At 40.1% G+C, this 17,529-nt stretch overlaps 1 protein-coding gene across 2 annotated transcripts in view; it reads right to left on the bottom strand.

Moving 5' to 3' along the window:
• Positions 1 to 17,529, bottom strand: part of zfpm1 (zinc finger protein, FOG family member 1) — a 183,854-nt gene that overhangs the window by 40,213 nt on the left and 126,112 nt on the right. For both annotated transcript variants that reach the window (XM_088339749.1, XM_088339751.1), the window contains one exon: positions 3,828 to 3,955. In XM_088339749.1, coding sequence (XP_088195875.1) covers positions 3,828 to 3,955 — 128 coding nt within the window. The remainder of the gene's footprint in view (positions 1 to 3,827; positions 3,956 to 17,529) is intronic.

Here is a 17,529-nt window from a genome sequence, read left to right as displayed (position 1 = left end):
ATCAGACGGTTTTTTGCGTGTTGACTAAATGGAGGAAAAGTAAAATGTTATGCCTTGCTGTTGTTCAAAGATGTTAAAGATGTGTCACAAAAATGCTTTACCTCAGAGAAAATAATAAAACAGCTGTTTATTCATTTTGGGAGTGAATGAAGATTGTGGAAAGCTTGTTTGTTATCTATTAGTAAAGTTTGACTGACCTATCTGGCTGTTTAGTTGACATTCCCTTTAGTGCGCCACCATCTAATGGTTGCATAATGTAACTACATCCTCTACTGTAGCCAAGTCAAGTTAAGTCACATTTATTTATATAGCCCTTAATCAAAAAAATGTCTCGAAGGACTGCACAGGATTACAATTACAAAATTGCACAATTAGCTGATCTTAAACCAGCATGCACTTATAGCGCCTTATAATGCGGTGCGCCTTATGTATGGAAAAAGTTTTAAAATATATCATTCTTTGAAGGTGCGCCTTATAGCACGGTGCGCCTTATAGAGCGGAAAATACGGTAGTTAACCTGTTCTTAACTCCTTTAGCCATATCAGCTCTACTATGTTGAAATAGATAAACGCTTCTACGCTTTTTTTTCTTAAAATATCCAAATAGAGGATGGCCATGTAACACAGGTCAGTTAACACATTGCTAATCCAATGATGGAGATCTGCTCCTCACAACTGACAACCTCATCACTGCTAGCCACAGGATAACAAGCACATATAGCGGCTGCCACAAACAGCAAATCCATATGTTTAAGTTTATTGATTTAGATAATTTGGATATCTTATATATCTGTTTGCAACATCTTTACTCGAACTTAAAAATATTGCTGCGCCCACAAAATTCTCCGGGTAAGTCGCTAAGTAGACCTTACACTAAACTGTTATCTTGCTGGGCCGGATACCGAGTAAATTTGTTGAGGGATAAGTTGAGAAAGGAAGAGCAATGCCTCAAGGTGCATCATGTGCCGGGTTGTGCCAATCTCTCCTAGATTTGAGGGGTGGGTGGCAATGCCCAGAGGTTTAAATAAGGAAAAAAGAAGATTGAATATATTATCTAAAAAAGTTAGGAAACTCAACTGTAGGGCAAAAAAAAGAGTAATATTATGAAATGATAGTGAAAGCAATTCCGAAAAGGGTGCTGCTGGACAATACGGATACATTGGAAATGTAGGAATATTTATACAGTAATCCCTTGTCTTTCGCACTGTTACAAAAACTACCCGCAATAGCCGAAACCCGTAGTAGGATCCTGGAAGGGAACGTCCGGGTATCAGTTGGTGCCCTCAGACTCAAGCGCTCTTTGATCATGTAGCAGGAGAACAATCACAAACACACCAGCAAGAACACCTCTGAATGGCTAAAAAAACAACATAATTCTGGGTGGCCAAGTCAAAGTCCGTATTTAAATCCAATTGAGATGCTATGATGTGACTTTAAACGAGCAGGTCATCCTAGAAAGCCCCCAAACATGGCACATTGGAAATATGTTTGCAAAGAAGAGTGGGCCAAAGTTCCTCCACAGCCTTGTGAAAGACTCATTACCAATTATCGTAAATGTTTTATTTCTGTTACTGTTGTTCTTTGTCATCTGCCTCCCTTTCTCCTCAAGTGCTGCGCTAGATTCTAAAAGATGGACTTCTGAAGAGGTTTATTGCCCAGATTTTAACCTGTTAAAACGTCAGAAGGCCTCAAAATTTTCCCGTAAACTCTTTAAAATAGCAGTCAATAATAGAAAATTGTTAATGTAATACATTTAATGTATTGTTAATGTAACCTCTGCAGCTACAGAAATACAAAACATTAAATGTTTAGACAGTCTTGTTTAACTTTGATTTTGTTCCAAAAGACAGACTTTGATTTACAGTATTATCATTAATCACCTCTTTTCCTCCCAAGTCCTCACAAAAAAATATGAAATTTCGGGTTTGCTTCAGACACGGTTCTCCGATTCAAGTTCATTGGTCGGGCTGGGTTGAGCTTTAATACCCGCATGCCTGGTTTGGGCGGGCCTCATCTTGCCTCAATTTACCTGTCTGGAATGCCCATGTACAACTTGAGAAATTTACCAAAACCAACTCAATACTTCTCCAAGTTGTCTATACTTTTCCAGTGAAGCCCTGACCTCTTCTGACTCAGGAAGGGATGGAGGGATACTCAGTAAAGGGAGGATATAAAGTAAAGGGAAGAAACAAGAGGAATGTGAGATTACGACCGCTATCTCCAATAGATACCGAAGGCCCTTCTCTTCACTCCTTCAGTCTACTAGGTAAGATGTGAGGAGATGAAAATAGAAGGGGAGTGTAAAAAAATATGCTGAAGGGGAGCACATCTTTATTGAGGGTCGGTATAAAATATTTATCAAATGAATACAAGCTTTTTAGGACAGACTTGACGATGAACAGGACATTTTTGACGAAGGAAGGAAAGGACAAAAAAGGTGAAGGGTGATCAAGTGGTCACCTGCATACACACACGGTCTATATCAGCATGCTCCCCGATAATAAACCAAATCTTAGAAATGAGAGACTATCAAACAGAAATCAATCACTGGGGTTTGTCGTCCAGAAGGATGGCGCCATACCGAGATAAAAGACAGGCGGATGTCTAGGGAATGAAGGGAGGAGAGGTAAATGACCGGCTTTGACTCGTCCGAGAGAAAAGCAGGCACGGCCTGAGTGACCGGTCGGGGTTTGATATGATCCTAAGAAAGCGCGTGTAAACGTTTGCACTCCGTCGCAGGAAGCCTCACCCGGCACCACTATCGTACGATTAGATGGACTTGCACGTGATGCAAAAGAACAGACTCTGATAGAGCTTCATCCGGTCACACATACACAGGCAGGCGCATGCAGACACAATCAATTGACTGTTTCCAAATACTGCTGAGCCATTTATGCATTCAAATCTCTCCATAATCTGACCTCCATATTTACATTTCAAAATAACTTGTTTCCTGGTTAAAATTGAGGCAGATGTGGCATAATCCACTATCAATACACGTACCGTAAATTCCAGACTACAGGCACACCTGATTAAAAGCCACAAGCACAAATTTAAAATGAAGTCACTAACATCAATTTCTTAAATTTGAAAAAAATCAGCAGGGAACTGTCTAGTACAGAAAGGTAACACACTGCCACGATCAAGAAACTTGTTTGCGGACTGTGTCTGCAGCTGTCAATCTAAATAAATTAATGCCATTATATAATCATAATGTTTTAGAAGCATTGTCTCTGACTGCTAAAACACTCTGCCTCCTTGGCTCTGTGCTAGTTTGTTGTCTTCCATGTCTCGTCCCAAGTACTCTTGTCTCAGCGTCTTGTTATTTTAGTGAACCATACTCTCATTCTGGATCACAAGCACCACCTGATGAACTCTCAGACTGTCAACCTTTCTGTTTGGACTTACTGAAACACCAACTCTATGCCTGCATCCTGGACCAGAATTGTTGCCATGCTTTTTGACTTCCTCTGTAACAAACCCTGCCCGAACCAAAGAACATTGTTTGCTGTACTAATAAGTGTTTCTGCACTTTACTTTTCAGTACCACCCCCGGTGGGTTACTGAGAACTTTAACCTATTGAAAATGATGGAATCACGTGAGTTAATTCATTGGTTTTCCATTTGTCAACCTTCAATAGTTAAATAATTATAAATGGAAACTAGTACTGTATACCAGTTGTTGAAAAGTGGAACCTCTTAATTAACTGGATTGCGGCTGCGTTCTGAGGACCAACTGCGCACTCATCCTATCATAAAAATGTCTTCAGTAATACTCATTTACATACTGTGAAGTGTTTGACATGCAGTATTATAATTTCACATCACCTCCGAAGTCCCATCGTCTGAGCTTCCTTCCGACTGGAGGCTTCCAGGGTAGGGTCCCCAAACTGTATCTGCATGCAGGTCCTGAAGTGCGACCACATTTCTGTTTTCTTCAGTGAGTTGAAGCTCATCTGTCACAGGAATTACGCATACATTAGCATAACATAGAATATTCTCAAATCTCGGTAGGGAAGATTAAAAATTAAGTGTATTAGAAAAACATTGCGACGAAACATTGTGTTTTGCTTTTCGATAACATTTTCCGGATTATATAACACAGAGAAACATATTTGTTATATGTTTTTGATAGGTTGGTCGTTTTGGTTGTAATATTTCTCAGAATTCACTGTGTGAATATAACTTGTTTTTATATTCCTAAATATGAAAACAATCTTTCACACACACACACACACACACACACATGAAGTAACGATTCAATAATCAGTCCAATTGCATCTCTTGTATGTTTATCAATCTTATATTCTTTTATTGTGAAGTGCTCATGTGTGCTATTTCTCCCTGACGTATAATAAATCACGGGGTCTCTTTCCCTTCTTACAATCATCATGGAGGACGTGAGTAATTCTGCTCTTGGTATCAAGGTTAGTGTTTAACAATATATAAGTATTTTATTTGTGTAAATATAGCCACGAAATAGTCTTAATAATGACTGACTTTAACAGTTTTGCATTTCGTTAATACATAAACAAAAACTGGGCGTTTTTGGGGAAGGCATATTCTCAAATTATATTGAAACACACACTTGTTAAGTCTCCCGATTTGGTCGGGAGACTACCGCTTTGGTTATGATTCTCCCGCCTACCAATCTGAGAGCAACATCTACCGATTTCCCTAAAATTTCATTTATATTTTTTTTTTGGTCGCCGAAATTTTTATGTGAACAAAGTTTTGCCGATTAAAATGTAGCCGAATTATCCATAGTCTTTATCATCGTCTTTTTCGCCGTTCTGCACCGGAAAAAGCTTTGATCGAGACTCGGCAATCATAATCTGGAACTCCACGTGATCTCATTCCTTTGAGAGCAGCAGACGAATAAGAGTGCTAGATATGACTGTAAAAGAACACCAGAAAATTTGGAATAATTAAACATTGTAATAATCACATGTAAACATAAAATAACAATAAAGTAGATTGAAAAACGAATTTTATTGTTGTCTTTTCAAATAATAATAATAATAATAATAATCGCATCGGAAAAAAAAATCTCCCGATTTCCCATTTCTGAAACTTAAAATGTATGGCAACGCTTCACCTTTCTGAAACTAAGAAAAAAAAAAAAACTTTTTGGTTGGCCATCAAAGAGCAAACAGCTACAGTGTCCTCCTTGTTTGTGAAATTTGAAAAGGCTAAAAATGGAACTGTCTTCATTGTCACTGATGACAATGAGATTAGACGTGGCACTCCAGGGTAAACACGTAATAAAGACATTCAAGAGAAAAAAAATATATAAAAGACTGTCAGGATAAATAGGCAAAATATTTTCAAAGTAGACTGTCCTATGTTGTAATAATAGTGCAATGAAAAATAGAGCAATATTATTTAGCAGCAAACCCCAAAATGATATATTTTGTTTAGGGTTATGATGGCCCTGGGGAAGAAGCTGTCTGTGAGCCTGGTTGCAAGGATTCTTAACCTATGTGGTTCCATCATTTGAATATATTTATACGCTATATACATTGCCTTCTGTTTTTTTCAGATCAACAACTATATGTAATTGTAATTGAATCCTTTATAATGTTGATGGCTCTGTGGTATTGCCAGCTGGCAATGTCTTCCAGACTGGGAAGGGAGCAGCCAATTATATTCTGGGCTGTATTCATTACTCCCTAGGTTTTTTTAATTTCCACTGCTGTGCTCCAAGCATAACATACGGTGAGTCCGTATGACAAAATGCTCTCCACTGTGGCTTTGTAGAAGTACCTGGGTATCTTCTGCTTCAGGTTGTTCCTTCTGAGCACCCTCAGGAGTTTGAGTCGCTGCTGGGCCTCAAAAATGCATCGTAGGCCATTTAATTGAGGGCGAAAAAAATGGTGTTGGGATTTAATGTAACATCAATATTTCTGGAGATGAACTCAGTGAGTTTTTAAAATACTAGAGACATCCAAATCAGACAGCATTCGGGAGTTTTAGGGAACTATTGCTGTATTTGCCTTGAACTTGACCTGAACCGCGGCAGAAACACACCCACCAAACCGTCTGTGGCTCATCAGCAGAGGGCGTTTGATATGAACTGAGCAGTTTACTTCTGTCTCCCTTCTTTTTGCGTATTTCCTCTCTGTGATAACTGCCGAAGGATGGCAGTGACAGCTGCGGTCAGAGTCTAGTGTATCCCAGACAGATAGCGGGCTGTGGGAGTGGTCTGAAGTTTTGAGAAGTTCCAGCAGATCTAAAGATTTGCGAGCAGTCAAAAGTGGACATCCACAGCTGGGGTTGAGGGTCCGTTGAGCACAAATGTCTCATCATGATTTGCGTTACAAAGTTGAAAACACACTCTCAGCTCTTCTCCTCATTTTCACTGTTTTCGTCCATGGTTCAGGGGACTGTTTCAGGGGGTCGGTTTAAAGTGTTGGGGCTGATAAGAGTGTTTGTCTAACACTCTCCATGTCAAAACACTCATCTATCTTCTCTGTATCTATCCCCACCAGAGAACAACGGACAGACGCTGATAAAATGTCTTTCCCACAGTTGGCGGGGGGTGGAGATAGAGGTGTTGATGTAGGAAAGGGAGGAGGGGGGCAGATTTATGAGGAGGTGCAGGAACACAGTTTGAGAAGGAAAATAATAAGGAATCAAATGCCGCGCTAATTTCACGCAGAAGTCGGAAAAAAATCATTCTTTGAAGGACAACATTCATTCAATTTAAGGAAATCATCTGCCTTTAAATAGGAAAACACACTCTTGTGCAACCCTATCACTGACAGTCATGTGACAGTCATGGTTAGTACTCTAAGCCAGTGGTCAGCAGCCATTGTGCCAGGCTGTGTGTTTTCTGGTACCATGCTGCACAGGAAGAAAAAACAAGTTAACCCATATTTTGCTCATACCGTATTTATTCGTGTACACACGTATTTTTTTCCTCTGACAAAAAACTGTTTGTGTGAGTGTGTTACACACAAGGATCAACACCATATTTGAGCAATGATTGATAAGTCTTAAAGTACCTCGGACCACATTCTCTCAGCTTTTGATGCAACAAGAATTGAATCCGTATCGCGGTGGTGAGCATAGAATACTAACCATTGGACAACTACAATTGTAAATGACATAGGAAAAGGCATTCATTTGTAGCTCATCATCACACTATTTTTACTCACGGTTCCACAACGTTGTAATGGAGCATTGAGGGAAAGAGTTTAGCCAAAAAGACATTGTAGAACTTGGTACAGTGAGCAAAAATAGTGTGACGATGAGATGAAATCGAATGCCTTTTCTTATGTCATCTACATCCTCATCTTTTGTAGTAATTATCAGCTGCAAATTTGTAAATAAAGTCAAATAACAATTTACAGACACCTCTCTCTCTCTATCTCTGTTTCATACTCTCTCTTTCTCTCTAATACTCTCGCTCTCTCCTGCTCTCTCTCGCACTCTCCCTGTCTTCCTTGGGCTCTCTCGTACTGCTCTCTCACTTGCTCGCTTTCTCTTTCCTTCGCACTCTCCCTCCCGCTCTCGCACTCTTTCTCTTTCTCGCACTCTCTCCCTAAAATTCACTGTTTTTTAATGGTAGTCAGCAATTACAATCGAGTGGTACCTGGCTTTGGCAACATCCAGTGGACACATTTAAAACTGCAAGTCATTGTTTGACGAAATGCAGCTAAGTGTTTTTCTTGTGCTCCTCTCAGTATTGTCTCACGGGCCACATAACATGATGTGGCGGGCCACATTTGGCCCCTGGGCCATTCATTTTACACATGTGTTCTAGGCCAAACCAGTAATCAAGTCAAAATTAAATATTTTTTCACACCAATACTAGGCGTTTCAAAAGTCTTGGCCTCATTTTGACATTAACTATCTTGGAAACGATGAAGGATTTAAAAACACATCTGGTAAATTCAGAAAGCCTGTAGTCCATCCATCCATCATCTGCACCGCTTATCCTCAGTAGGGTCGCGGGGGTGCTGGAGCCCATCCCAGCCATCTTCGGGCAGTGGGCAGGGGACAACCTGAACTGGTTGCCAGCCAGTCGCAGGGCACACAGGGACAGACAACTCGCTCGCTTATTCACATCTAGAGACAATTTGGACCGGCCAATTAACCTGACATGCATGTTTTTGGGAATGTGGGAGGAAACCGGAGTGAAACCCACGCAAGTACGGGGAGAACATGCAAACTCCGCACAGGAAGGTTGGTAGCTGGATTTGAACCCATGACCTCAGAACTATGCCGCACACGCGCTAACCACTGCGCCGCCGTGCTGCCAAGCCTGTAGTCTCAGTAGTTCAATCTGAGCTCCATTGGTCACACAATTTTCAAATTCAAGCACACAAATCACCTTTTCTGTTTGAGTGAACGCCATTAGAAATAGGAAAGTTAATAGCCTTACAAAAAACATAAAGCAATTAGCTGTCAAACGGCACAACTTTTATCTTACTGCCACTCAAAAGGAAATGACAAGATGAATGAAACATTATAATATTTGTGTTACAGAATTCAGTAGTAACAAAACACGACATGACATTCTCCCACAAAGCTGTGCTAAGTAAACTTTTTCTCTGCTCCACATTCGACAAAACACCTGCAAAAACCTACGAAATCTTGGAAAATAATTGCAAATCCCTTATCTGTTTTATATCAACAATTACCGTATTTTCCGCACTATAAGGCGCACCGGGTTATAGGGCGCACCCCGAAAAAATAGTTTTTGGTCCTATATATGACATACATAAGACGCACCGGATTATAAGGCGCTACAATGGGAACGTCGACAAAACAGTCAGATAGTTCAGTCCAACTTATTACCCCCTTAACATTCCCAAAGCTTGCAAAGACGCAAATACGTGTCGAGAACACGTGCGGATGCGGTGTCCGTACGATGTTACTCAAATGCATCGTTCTATCATTCGGAAGGTTAAAGTCTTGGGATTCAAGAAATGCCAACCATTCCTTAGTTTCTATTTTCTTTTTCGCTCGCAACTTTACTGTGCATATGACAATAAACACTTGGAATTGAGTTTAATTTAAAAATAGACACTCCATTCCATCCATTATCTGCACCCCTTATCACAGAAACACCGAGTTCAGTCTGAAACAAGATACTGGGAAAATATATAGCCAGAGTAGCTCACCGAAGTCGTTGTGTTCAATAATAATGTGCAGCCATGGTCCTCTTATATCCGTGAGTTTAGTAAATCCAGGAGAATAAAATACAGAATAGTAAAAATATGCTTTCTGTATGCTGTCAACCACGTGCTATACGCATTCATCTTTTTCGGCCAATTGCAGGCTTGGTTTTGCCGCTTCAGCCAATGACAGCCTGTAAATGATAAAAAAGATCCGCCCCTTGACCTCCGAATAACTTTAGCCAATAGTGATCGATTCAACTGATGATTGACACATCTTTTTCGGCCAATTGCAGGCTTTGTTTTGCCGTTTAAGCCAATGCCAGCCTGTAAATGATAAAAAGGATCCGCCCCTCCGATTAACTTTAGCCAATAGTGATCGATTCAAATGATGATTGACACATTGGTTAGCCAATGAAACGCCGGTAAATAAATCCCAGCATACACCGCGGACTACTTGGCGTTCGGGGGAAAATCTAGTCGGCGGCTGCAAGTTAGTTGGAAGACTTTGCGATTTAATATTGATCCATAAATAAGGCGCACTGTATTATAAGGCGCATGGTCAGCTTTTGAAAAAAATTAAGACTTTTAGGTGCGCCTTATAGTTCGGAAAATACGGTACATATAGTTGTTTATCTGAAAAAAACAGAAGGCAATTTATATAGCGTATAAATATATTCAAATGATGGAACCACATAGGTTAATTAGAGCAAAATAATCAAATGTAGATTACGTCTCTGTCAAGAAGGTCTGCTAATAAGAGAGTCATTTCGGATGCTTGGAACGCCGCCGCTAATGACTACCTCTTTCTAATCCCAGCAGGTTTACGGTGTTCACTGCGGTACCATGAGGACTACAACAATCTTAATCCCTTTTAATTACCCCCCTTGCTCGCCATAGACCTGAGCAATAACCTGACAGTCCTTATCAATATGACTGCATGCTACCCTCACTGCACTGTATGATACCATCCCCATAAACAGACCAGAGCGTGTGCCTAACACACCATTTCTCTGTCATTGCTTGAAGACCAATAGCAATAAATAAAAAATCAAATGGACGAAAAATAAAAATTCACAGAAAGCAGCGTGGGCTTGTTATCAATATAAACCAGCTCTACTTCAATAACAACCACATTGCCATAGCCACACAAACAAAAACGCGCGCACACAAGCTGTTATCGATATGAATGCTTCAGCAGCCACTGGATGAGCCAACACAATAAAACAATTACGCTGCTATTAATTCGAACAAGTTACACAATTAGGCATGATTTGGGGGCTCGGGTAGGAAAAGGGCTTCACTCTCATATTCAGTAATGGGACTGACGCGTTAAAAGGAATGAGTTCCTGAAATGCAAATTCTTTTCTCGGTAACGAGTACTGTTAATGCGGTATTAGACACATTTACTGTTGTTACTGCATGGTGAGTTAGTTGGCTACTTATCAAAGGAAGATTACGAATTACAGTGTCCTCCTATTAATGAATATTGATGCACTGTCCCTCCAGCAATATTTTAGAATAGAATGAATAGAATTTACTTTTCATTGTCTCTCTCTTTGTAACCATGCACACAGAATGAAATGTCGATACACCTGACCCGTACAGTTAAACTGTAGCGAGCCGATGCAGCCGCAGCCAAACAGGGCTGCCGCCATTTTATACCCAACTGTTGGGAGTCATTAGGTGACCAAACCCCCCAATTCCAACCCTTAATGCCGAGCGCCAAGCAGGGAGGCAATGAGTACCAATGTTGTAAGTCTTAGGTATGACTCGGCAGAGGCTTGAACCAGCGACCTCCCAGTCTCGGAGCGGAGGCCCTACCATCTAGGCTACCGAGCTTGTAAATGAGTGGCGCCCAACGTATGTAGGGTGGGCATCTTTGTATTTACCTACAAAGTACATCATACATACAGTTATGGTGACAAGCAGATTATGAATTTTCCTAATGGAGATATTCTCCCTACCATATACACTGGCATTAAAGCTGAATTTTCAACTACAAAGTGCAATATTGCCAATTTAAGTTCCATTTAAATGAATGACAATAGGGTTAATTAAATAAACAAAAACAAAAAAATAAATAAATAAAAAAACACAATTCCGTCGATCTCCAATTCAGGGATCTCAAATTCATGGGTATTGCTGTATTCAGAAAGTTCAGCAATCGACAGTCAAGATCAAAGGAATAATCCAATTCCTACCGGGACCTTGATGTGAAGCTATATGATGAATCAGATCTTTGTTAGATTCTTGGTCTGAGTAGCTCACGACTAATCCGCCAATTAAATTAGGATTTTTTTTACATAAGGGAAAAAAATCTGGCCAAAATTCGCTGTGAGTTTTGCGTCGTTTGTGTTTCACACCATCCTTGGGTGGAGTCAAACGAAGAAAAGGAGGGATTTGGTTTTCTAAGCAATTTCTTTTTAACAATTGCTGTCATAATCGACAAAAGACTGGCTATCGTTACTCGCTATGATATCTACATCTATGATGTCTAAAATGTATCTCATTTATACCTAACTAGCTTTGTTAAAGGGGGTGACAATGTACTTTGTGTATCGAAGAAGAAAATAAAACAAGTTCAAAAAGTAAAAGTGAAACTATTATAATTAATGATGTCCGACTATGAACAGTACATAAACAAAGGCAAGTGAAAAATATGTATAGTGTAAGATTAGTTTCTATTTTGTAAGGAAAAAAAAACAACGGTTTGTAAAGCCATGGAGGCTTGGAGTATGAATTTCCAACTTCATTTCTTCAATGATCAACCTTTTAAACTGAAATGGAATGTATAAAAGCCTTAGCTCGTGTGCTTAACTTATTGTTTCTAGAGATAACTATTTTCTTTTTGATATTTTTCAATTAAATTTTATTGTGTTCATTTCAGGAGTCTGACTGTGATAAAAAAAGCATCTTTTGTTTTTGCATATCAAACCAACTAAAATATATTTTTACTAAATGAGAGCCAATTTAGTATAAATCAGTATGAACACTGGTACTGGCCTCAATTTTGGCTAATTGATTCAAAAGGACTGCCATTGAATAAGAACATCGCAGAAGAGCTATTGATTTTCTTTGTCACGGTACGGCAGGAAATCTTTACTAAGGTGCTACTCCGACCTTCTCTAATAGTTTAGGGTTAAGCTATGTATATTTTATACATTTTCTTCCTTTTTTGTTTTGCATTTATATGTACCTGTATATATCAATTTGTCTGTTTAAACCAAACAAACCAAGTACTAAACCAAGTACTAAACCAAGTACTGGGGGATGATTGATAATGCACAGATGGCAAAATGGTGACACAGCATAAAAAAATCTTAAAACATTTAATGCATATTTACTGTGTGTGCTGTCTGCTGAGAGGATGGATGAGGAGCGAATGTTGAAGAGGATCTACAGAGCAGAAGTCAATGGAAGGAGACCAAGAGGAAGGCCGCGATTGACGTGGATGGATGGTGTTATGAGTGCACTGCAGGAAAGAGGTCTAAATATAATGGAAGCTAGAGCTCTTGTTGGTGATAGAAAGGAGTGGAGAGGTGTTGTGAAAGGAGAGTGGGATTGTGGACGCGTTCTTAAGGATGGGCTGGGCACCCGTATGATGCGGCAGGGGTAAACCAGTGAAAGCTGTCGGGCCCTGCTGTTGAACAAAAGAGTGTGTTGTGTCACCCTGAACCGAGTGACATGGCCGCTTTCTGGTGTCCGGTTTCATCTGGAGGGACGAAAGCATGACCAACTTGGGTGCCGAGGTGCCTAACTTGTTTGGGTGTTTGGGCAATTGGGTTTGCCATGGTCCAAATTTTTTCGTGTGTTTTTTTGCTATTTATTTCCCTTTTATTTTCTTTGTTATTGTATTTGTGTGTCTTGCTGTCGGTCACCCCTCTTGAGGGATATGACCAAGGTAGATAGATAGATAGATAGATAGATAGATAGATAGATAGATAGATAGATACTGTGAATACTGCCATTCATCCCTTGGTCAAGTCAAAAGTAGAAAAAAAGTAGTAGCTTGTAGTGTGAAGTTTATAATCAGATGTCAATCGATTGTTTGTAAGTTTATATCATGCCTTTTTATTTTGGCAAATGTTAGATTATTGAAATGTGTCAGTAAATATGTCCATCCATCTATTATCTGCACCGCTTATCCTCAGTAGGGTCACGGGGGTGCTGGAGTCCATACCAGCCATCTTCAGGCAGTGGACGGGGGACACCCTGAACCTGTTGCCAGACACTCACAGGGCACACAAAGACATACAACTCCCCGCCCATTCACACCTAGGAACAATTTGGACGGGCTAATCAACCTGACATGCATGTTTTTGGAATGTGAGAGGAAACCGGAGTATCCGGAGGAAATCCACGCAAGCATGGGGAAGACATGCAAACTCCGCACAGGAGGATTCGATCCCATGACCTCAGAACAGTGCCGCGGTCGCGCTAACCACTGAGCCGCTGTGCCACCCACTGAATATGTAGTTAGCTATATTCTTTTTATTATTTATCCATCACATCGTTACTTTGATCATCACATTCTTTACTCATTTAGTAGTAATCAGGGTGGCAACAACTAATCAATAAAGTCGATTGAAATCGATAACTAAAAGTGTTGGCAACTAATTAGATCAACCATTCGTTGCATCACATGATTTCTGAGCCACCAAGGATGTTAAATCAATGCAAGTAAGAGTGCACACTACTTCGCTGTGATGCTGGGAGTTGTAGCGCCGCTTTGGTCCTGCAGAGAGAGCCAAGACTGTTTTTATAAAACATTATCTTACATTTTTTAAATTCTGATTATTGAACATTGCATCATTACAAACAAAATTGGCATCAAAGTTTTAACTGGAATGTTTAATCCTGAAACAAAGTTAACAGTTTTCAAGAAAACACACAAATACAGAGAAAAACAATCAGAAAACAGGTAAATAAAATAATAAAGTAAAAAGAAAAGTAGTATTAATAGCAAGTTTAACTCTACGCAAGGGGCATATTTTTGAGCATATATGATTTTCATATTGGGAATGTTTATTATATTCCAAGGCTTAACCAAACAAAAAACACATATGTTGATTTTTGTGGATTAAAAAAATACAACGCATAAGATGACATTTATTGCTCTTTTTTTCTTTGCTTTTCATGATAAGTCAAAAATACTATGATCTTTGTATAAGGTGGTAGGAAAAGAGTATCTCACGTATTTGCAGGTTATTGTCATGTTAATTGACAAACACCTCTGTTTTTTTGGATTGTTTTATATTACAGAATATTCTGTTGTGTTGAGCACTATTTTTCTATCTGTCCAAAACTTCAATATTTGAATAAAGAGGACAAAATTTAAAATGTCTTTGAGAAATCATTGACCCATTTGATTATGAAATTAATCACTAATTGCAGCCCTAGATGTAATGGATGTTCCTAGTGCTTGCCCATATATTTCTATGAAGTACTATATTTACTTTTTGCACTCATTTGATGTGTCAATGTATTCGTTCAGTGGTTATACTTCCCCAGAGATGTTTCTAAGTGGTGTTCTGATAGGTGTGCCATAATCTTATCATACTGTAGCAATATCCAGTTAGATTCCGTCATAACAAAGGTCTGTTGTGAAGATGTGACTCCCTTACTTCGACTGGAAAAACCCATTAGTTATGCTTTTTTTGTCAAACTACGCCCCTTTCCTACATTTTTAGATGCCTGCATCTATCTATCTATCTACCTTGGTCATATCCCTCAAGAGGGGTGACGGACAGCAAGACAAACATACAAAAGCAAGGGAGAAAAAAGGAAAAAAATAGCAAAAAAAAACCCACACACAAACATTTTTGGACCATGACCAACCCAAATGCCCAAACACCCAAACAAGTAAGGCACCTCGGCACCTAAGTTGGTCATGCTTTCGTCCTTCCAGATGAAATGGGACACCAGAAAGCGGCCATGTCACTCAGGTCAGGGTGACACAACACACTCTTCTGTTCAACAGCAGGGCCCGACAGCTTTCACTGGTTTACCCCTACCGCATCATACGGTGCCCTGCCCATCCTTTAGAACGCGTCCACAATCCCTCTATCCTTTCACAACACCTCTCTACTCCTTCCTATCACCAACAAGTTCACAAGCCCAGAATGTTCTGTTTATTTCTGATTTTGTTCCTTCGTAATAAAAGTCTTCGAGAGAGCTGCTCTCTTCATTTCCTGTTTCTTCATCCAAACACTCGGTCGATTATCCTGAAGTTGAATTGAACTCGCGGCGGAACACGGATTGTCCATGCTAACACAAGTCAGTGTAAAATTAACGTACGTGTGCGGCACAGTTCTAAGGTCTTGGAAACCTCCTGTGTGGGTTCAAATCCAGCTACCGGACTTACTGTGCGGAGTTTGTATGTTCTCCCCGTGCTTGCTTTCCTTTTCCTTGTTTCCTCCGGGCACTCCTGTTTCCTCCGACATTCCAAAGACATGCATTTCAGGTGGATTGGCCGGTCCAAATTGTCCCTAGGTGTGAATCAGCGAGCGAGTTGTCTGTCCCTGCGTGCCCTGCGATTGGCTGGAAACCAGTTCGGGGTGTCCCCTGCCCACTGCCCGATGATTGCTGGGATGGGCTCCAGCACCCCCGCGACCCTACTGAGGATAAGCGGTGCAGCTGATGAGATGAGATGATGAGATGAAGTGTGTTTGGGAAGACCCGGGGCACATAATCATAATATATAGAGAAACCTCAAAGTTTTCTCTCCCTTGGACGCTTGAACGTTCAAAGACCTTCTAGTTTTGACCCTGGCAGCAATTCTGCTCTACAAAGAGCCTCATCCGGTAAAAGAGAAAGGTCTGATTGCTTTCCGGTTGTCCTTGTTACTGCCTCACCGTTGCAGAGTCCAGCAGGATGAGCTCGGTGGCAGATAGACCTTTTTGGGATAGGCATCTCCTGCTCAGGTCCACGCAATCATTTCCATTTTACCCTCTGTTGCACAGTCAAGATAAGACACCGGCGTAGCCTCGGTAATCAGATGAGCTCCAACAGAACTTTATCATTGACATTTACCACTGTTTACCCAACTAATTTCTCTTAACTGCACCGCTGAACTTTTATCTACAAAATACATACACTACCAGAAAAGAGCAAGACACAAACATGCAAATTCACAAATACGTTAATGCAGATAAAATGAAAGCGTAGGAGAGAGCGAGGCAATGAAAAGCATTTGGAATCGCAACAGGAAGCGAAGACAAAGACATTTACCGTGCTGCTGTTGAGATTCAAATAGTGTTCCTTACTTAGTCAATCAACCAAACTTGATTTGTGTATCAAGTGCTTTGATTGGCCAAATTCAAGCACTTTCATTGCCAATTTTTTATTTTTTTCCAAAACCCTTAAAAGAAGAAATTTGGGGTGAATCATGTATTATGCAGACAAAAAAATATACCTGTGATTTACATATGCAATTGTCGTTCTTGTGTGTGCATTTATAAAGACGTGATTTTTAAGTCTTGAGTAAATTAAAAATACAGTGGAACCTCGGTTTTCGAACGCCTCTCAGTTCGAACAAATCGGAGTCCGACCAAAAATTACCAGAAATTCTTGCTTCGCTGTTCGGTCAAAAATTCGGAGTTTGAACGCCGGTAATGCGTGAGTGCGTACGCTAGAGTGCGATGCTGAGCGGCGTACGGGTGTAGATGGTGAAGATCGCCCCACACTTGCTAGGGAATACAGCATGCGCCTTCTGCTGACCACCACAAAGGTAAGAAATCCTATTCAGAATTATTTTCTTTATCTTTTTTTATTTTTATTTTTTACACGTTTGTGTTAGCGTAATCTTTTGTATGGAAGATTATGATAACGGGAACGTACGATTAGCCTGGGTTAGCTTTATGATTACGTTGGACATTCAGGGTGTTGGAACTGAGCCCAAAATTCAGGGTGTTGGAACGGAGCCCCCTTTCCAATGAAGCGCTAGCCACTTGTGGTGCTAAATGACTTGTAAACGACCTGATATTTCTATTTTTACACGTTCATGTTAGCGTAATCTTTCGTACGGAAGATTACGATAATGCGAACATACGATTAGCCTGGGTTAGCTTTATGTTTACGTTAAACTTTCAAGGTAAACATTCAGGGTGTTGGAACGGATTAAAATGATTTACATTATTTTTAATGGGAAAAATGATTTCGGTGATTGAACATATCGGTTCTCGGACAGGGTTCTGGAATGGATTATGGTCGAGAACCGAGGTTCCACTGTATATTTGTTTTCGAGACAAATCTCTCCCCATATAGGTGTTTTGTAAAAAGACAATAATATGTAGCTTACATTTTCAGGAGCAGGATTGTTTTTCCATTACAATTTATCTGCAGAGTCCATATTAAATGATAGATACATACTCCTTGCACTAATACACAATTCATTAGGTATA

Source organism: Urocampus carinirostris, chromosome 7 (assembly GCF_059441175.1).
Source record: "Urocampus carinirostris isolate Australia breed hairy pipefish chromosome 7, RoL_Ucar_1.0, whole genome shotgun sequence".
In the NCBI taxonomy this organism is placed as follows: domain Eukaryota; kingdom Metazoa; phylum Chordata; class Actinopteri; order Syngnathiformes; family Syngnathidae; genus Urocampus; species Urocampus carinirostris.
The sequence above is the reverse complement of the archived record's forward strand: the minus strand, read 5'-3'. Positions and strand labels throughout refer to the sequence as shown.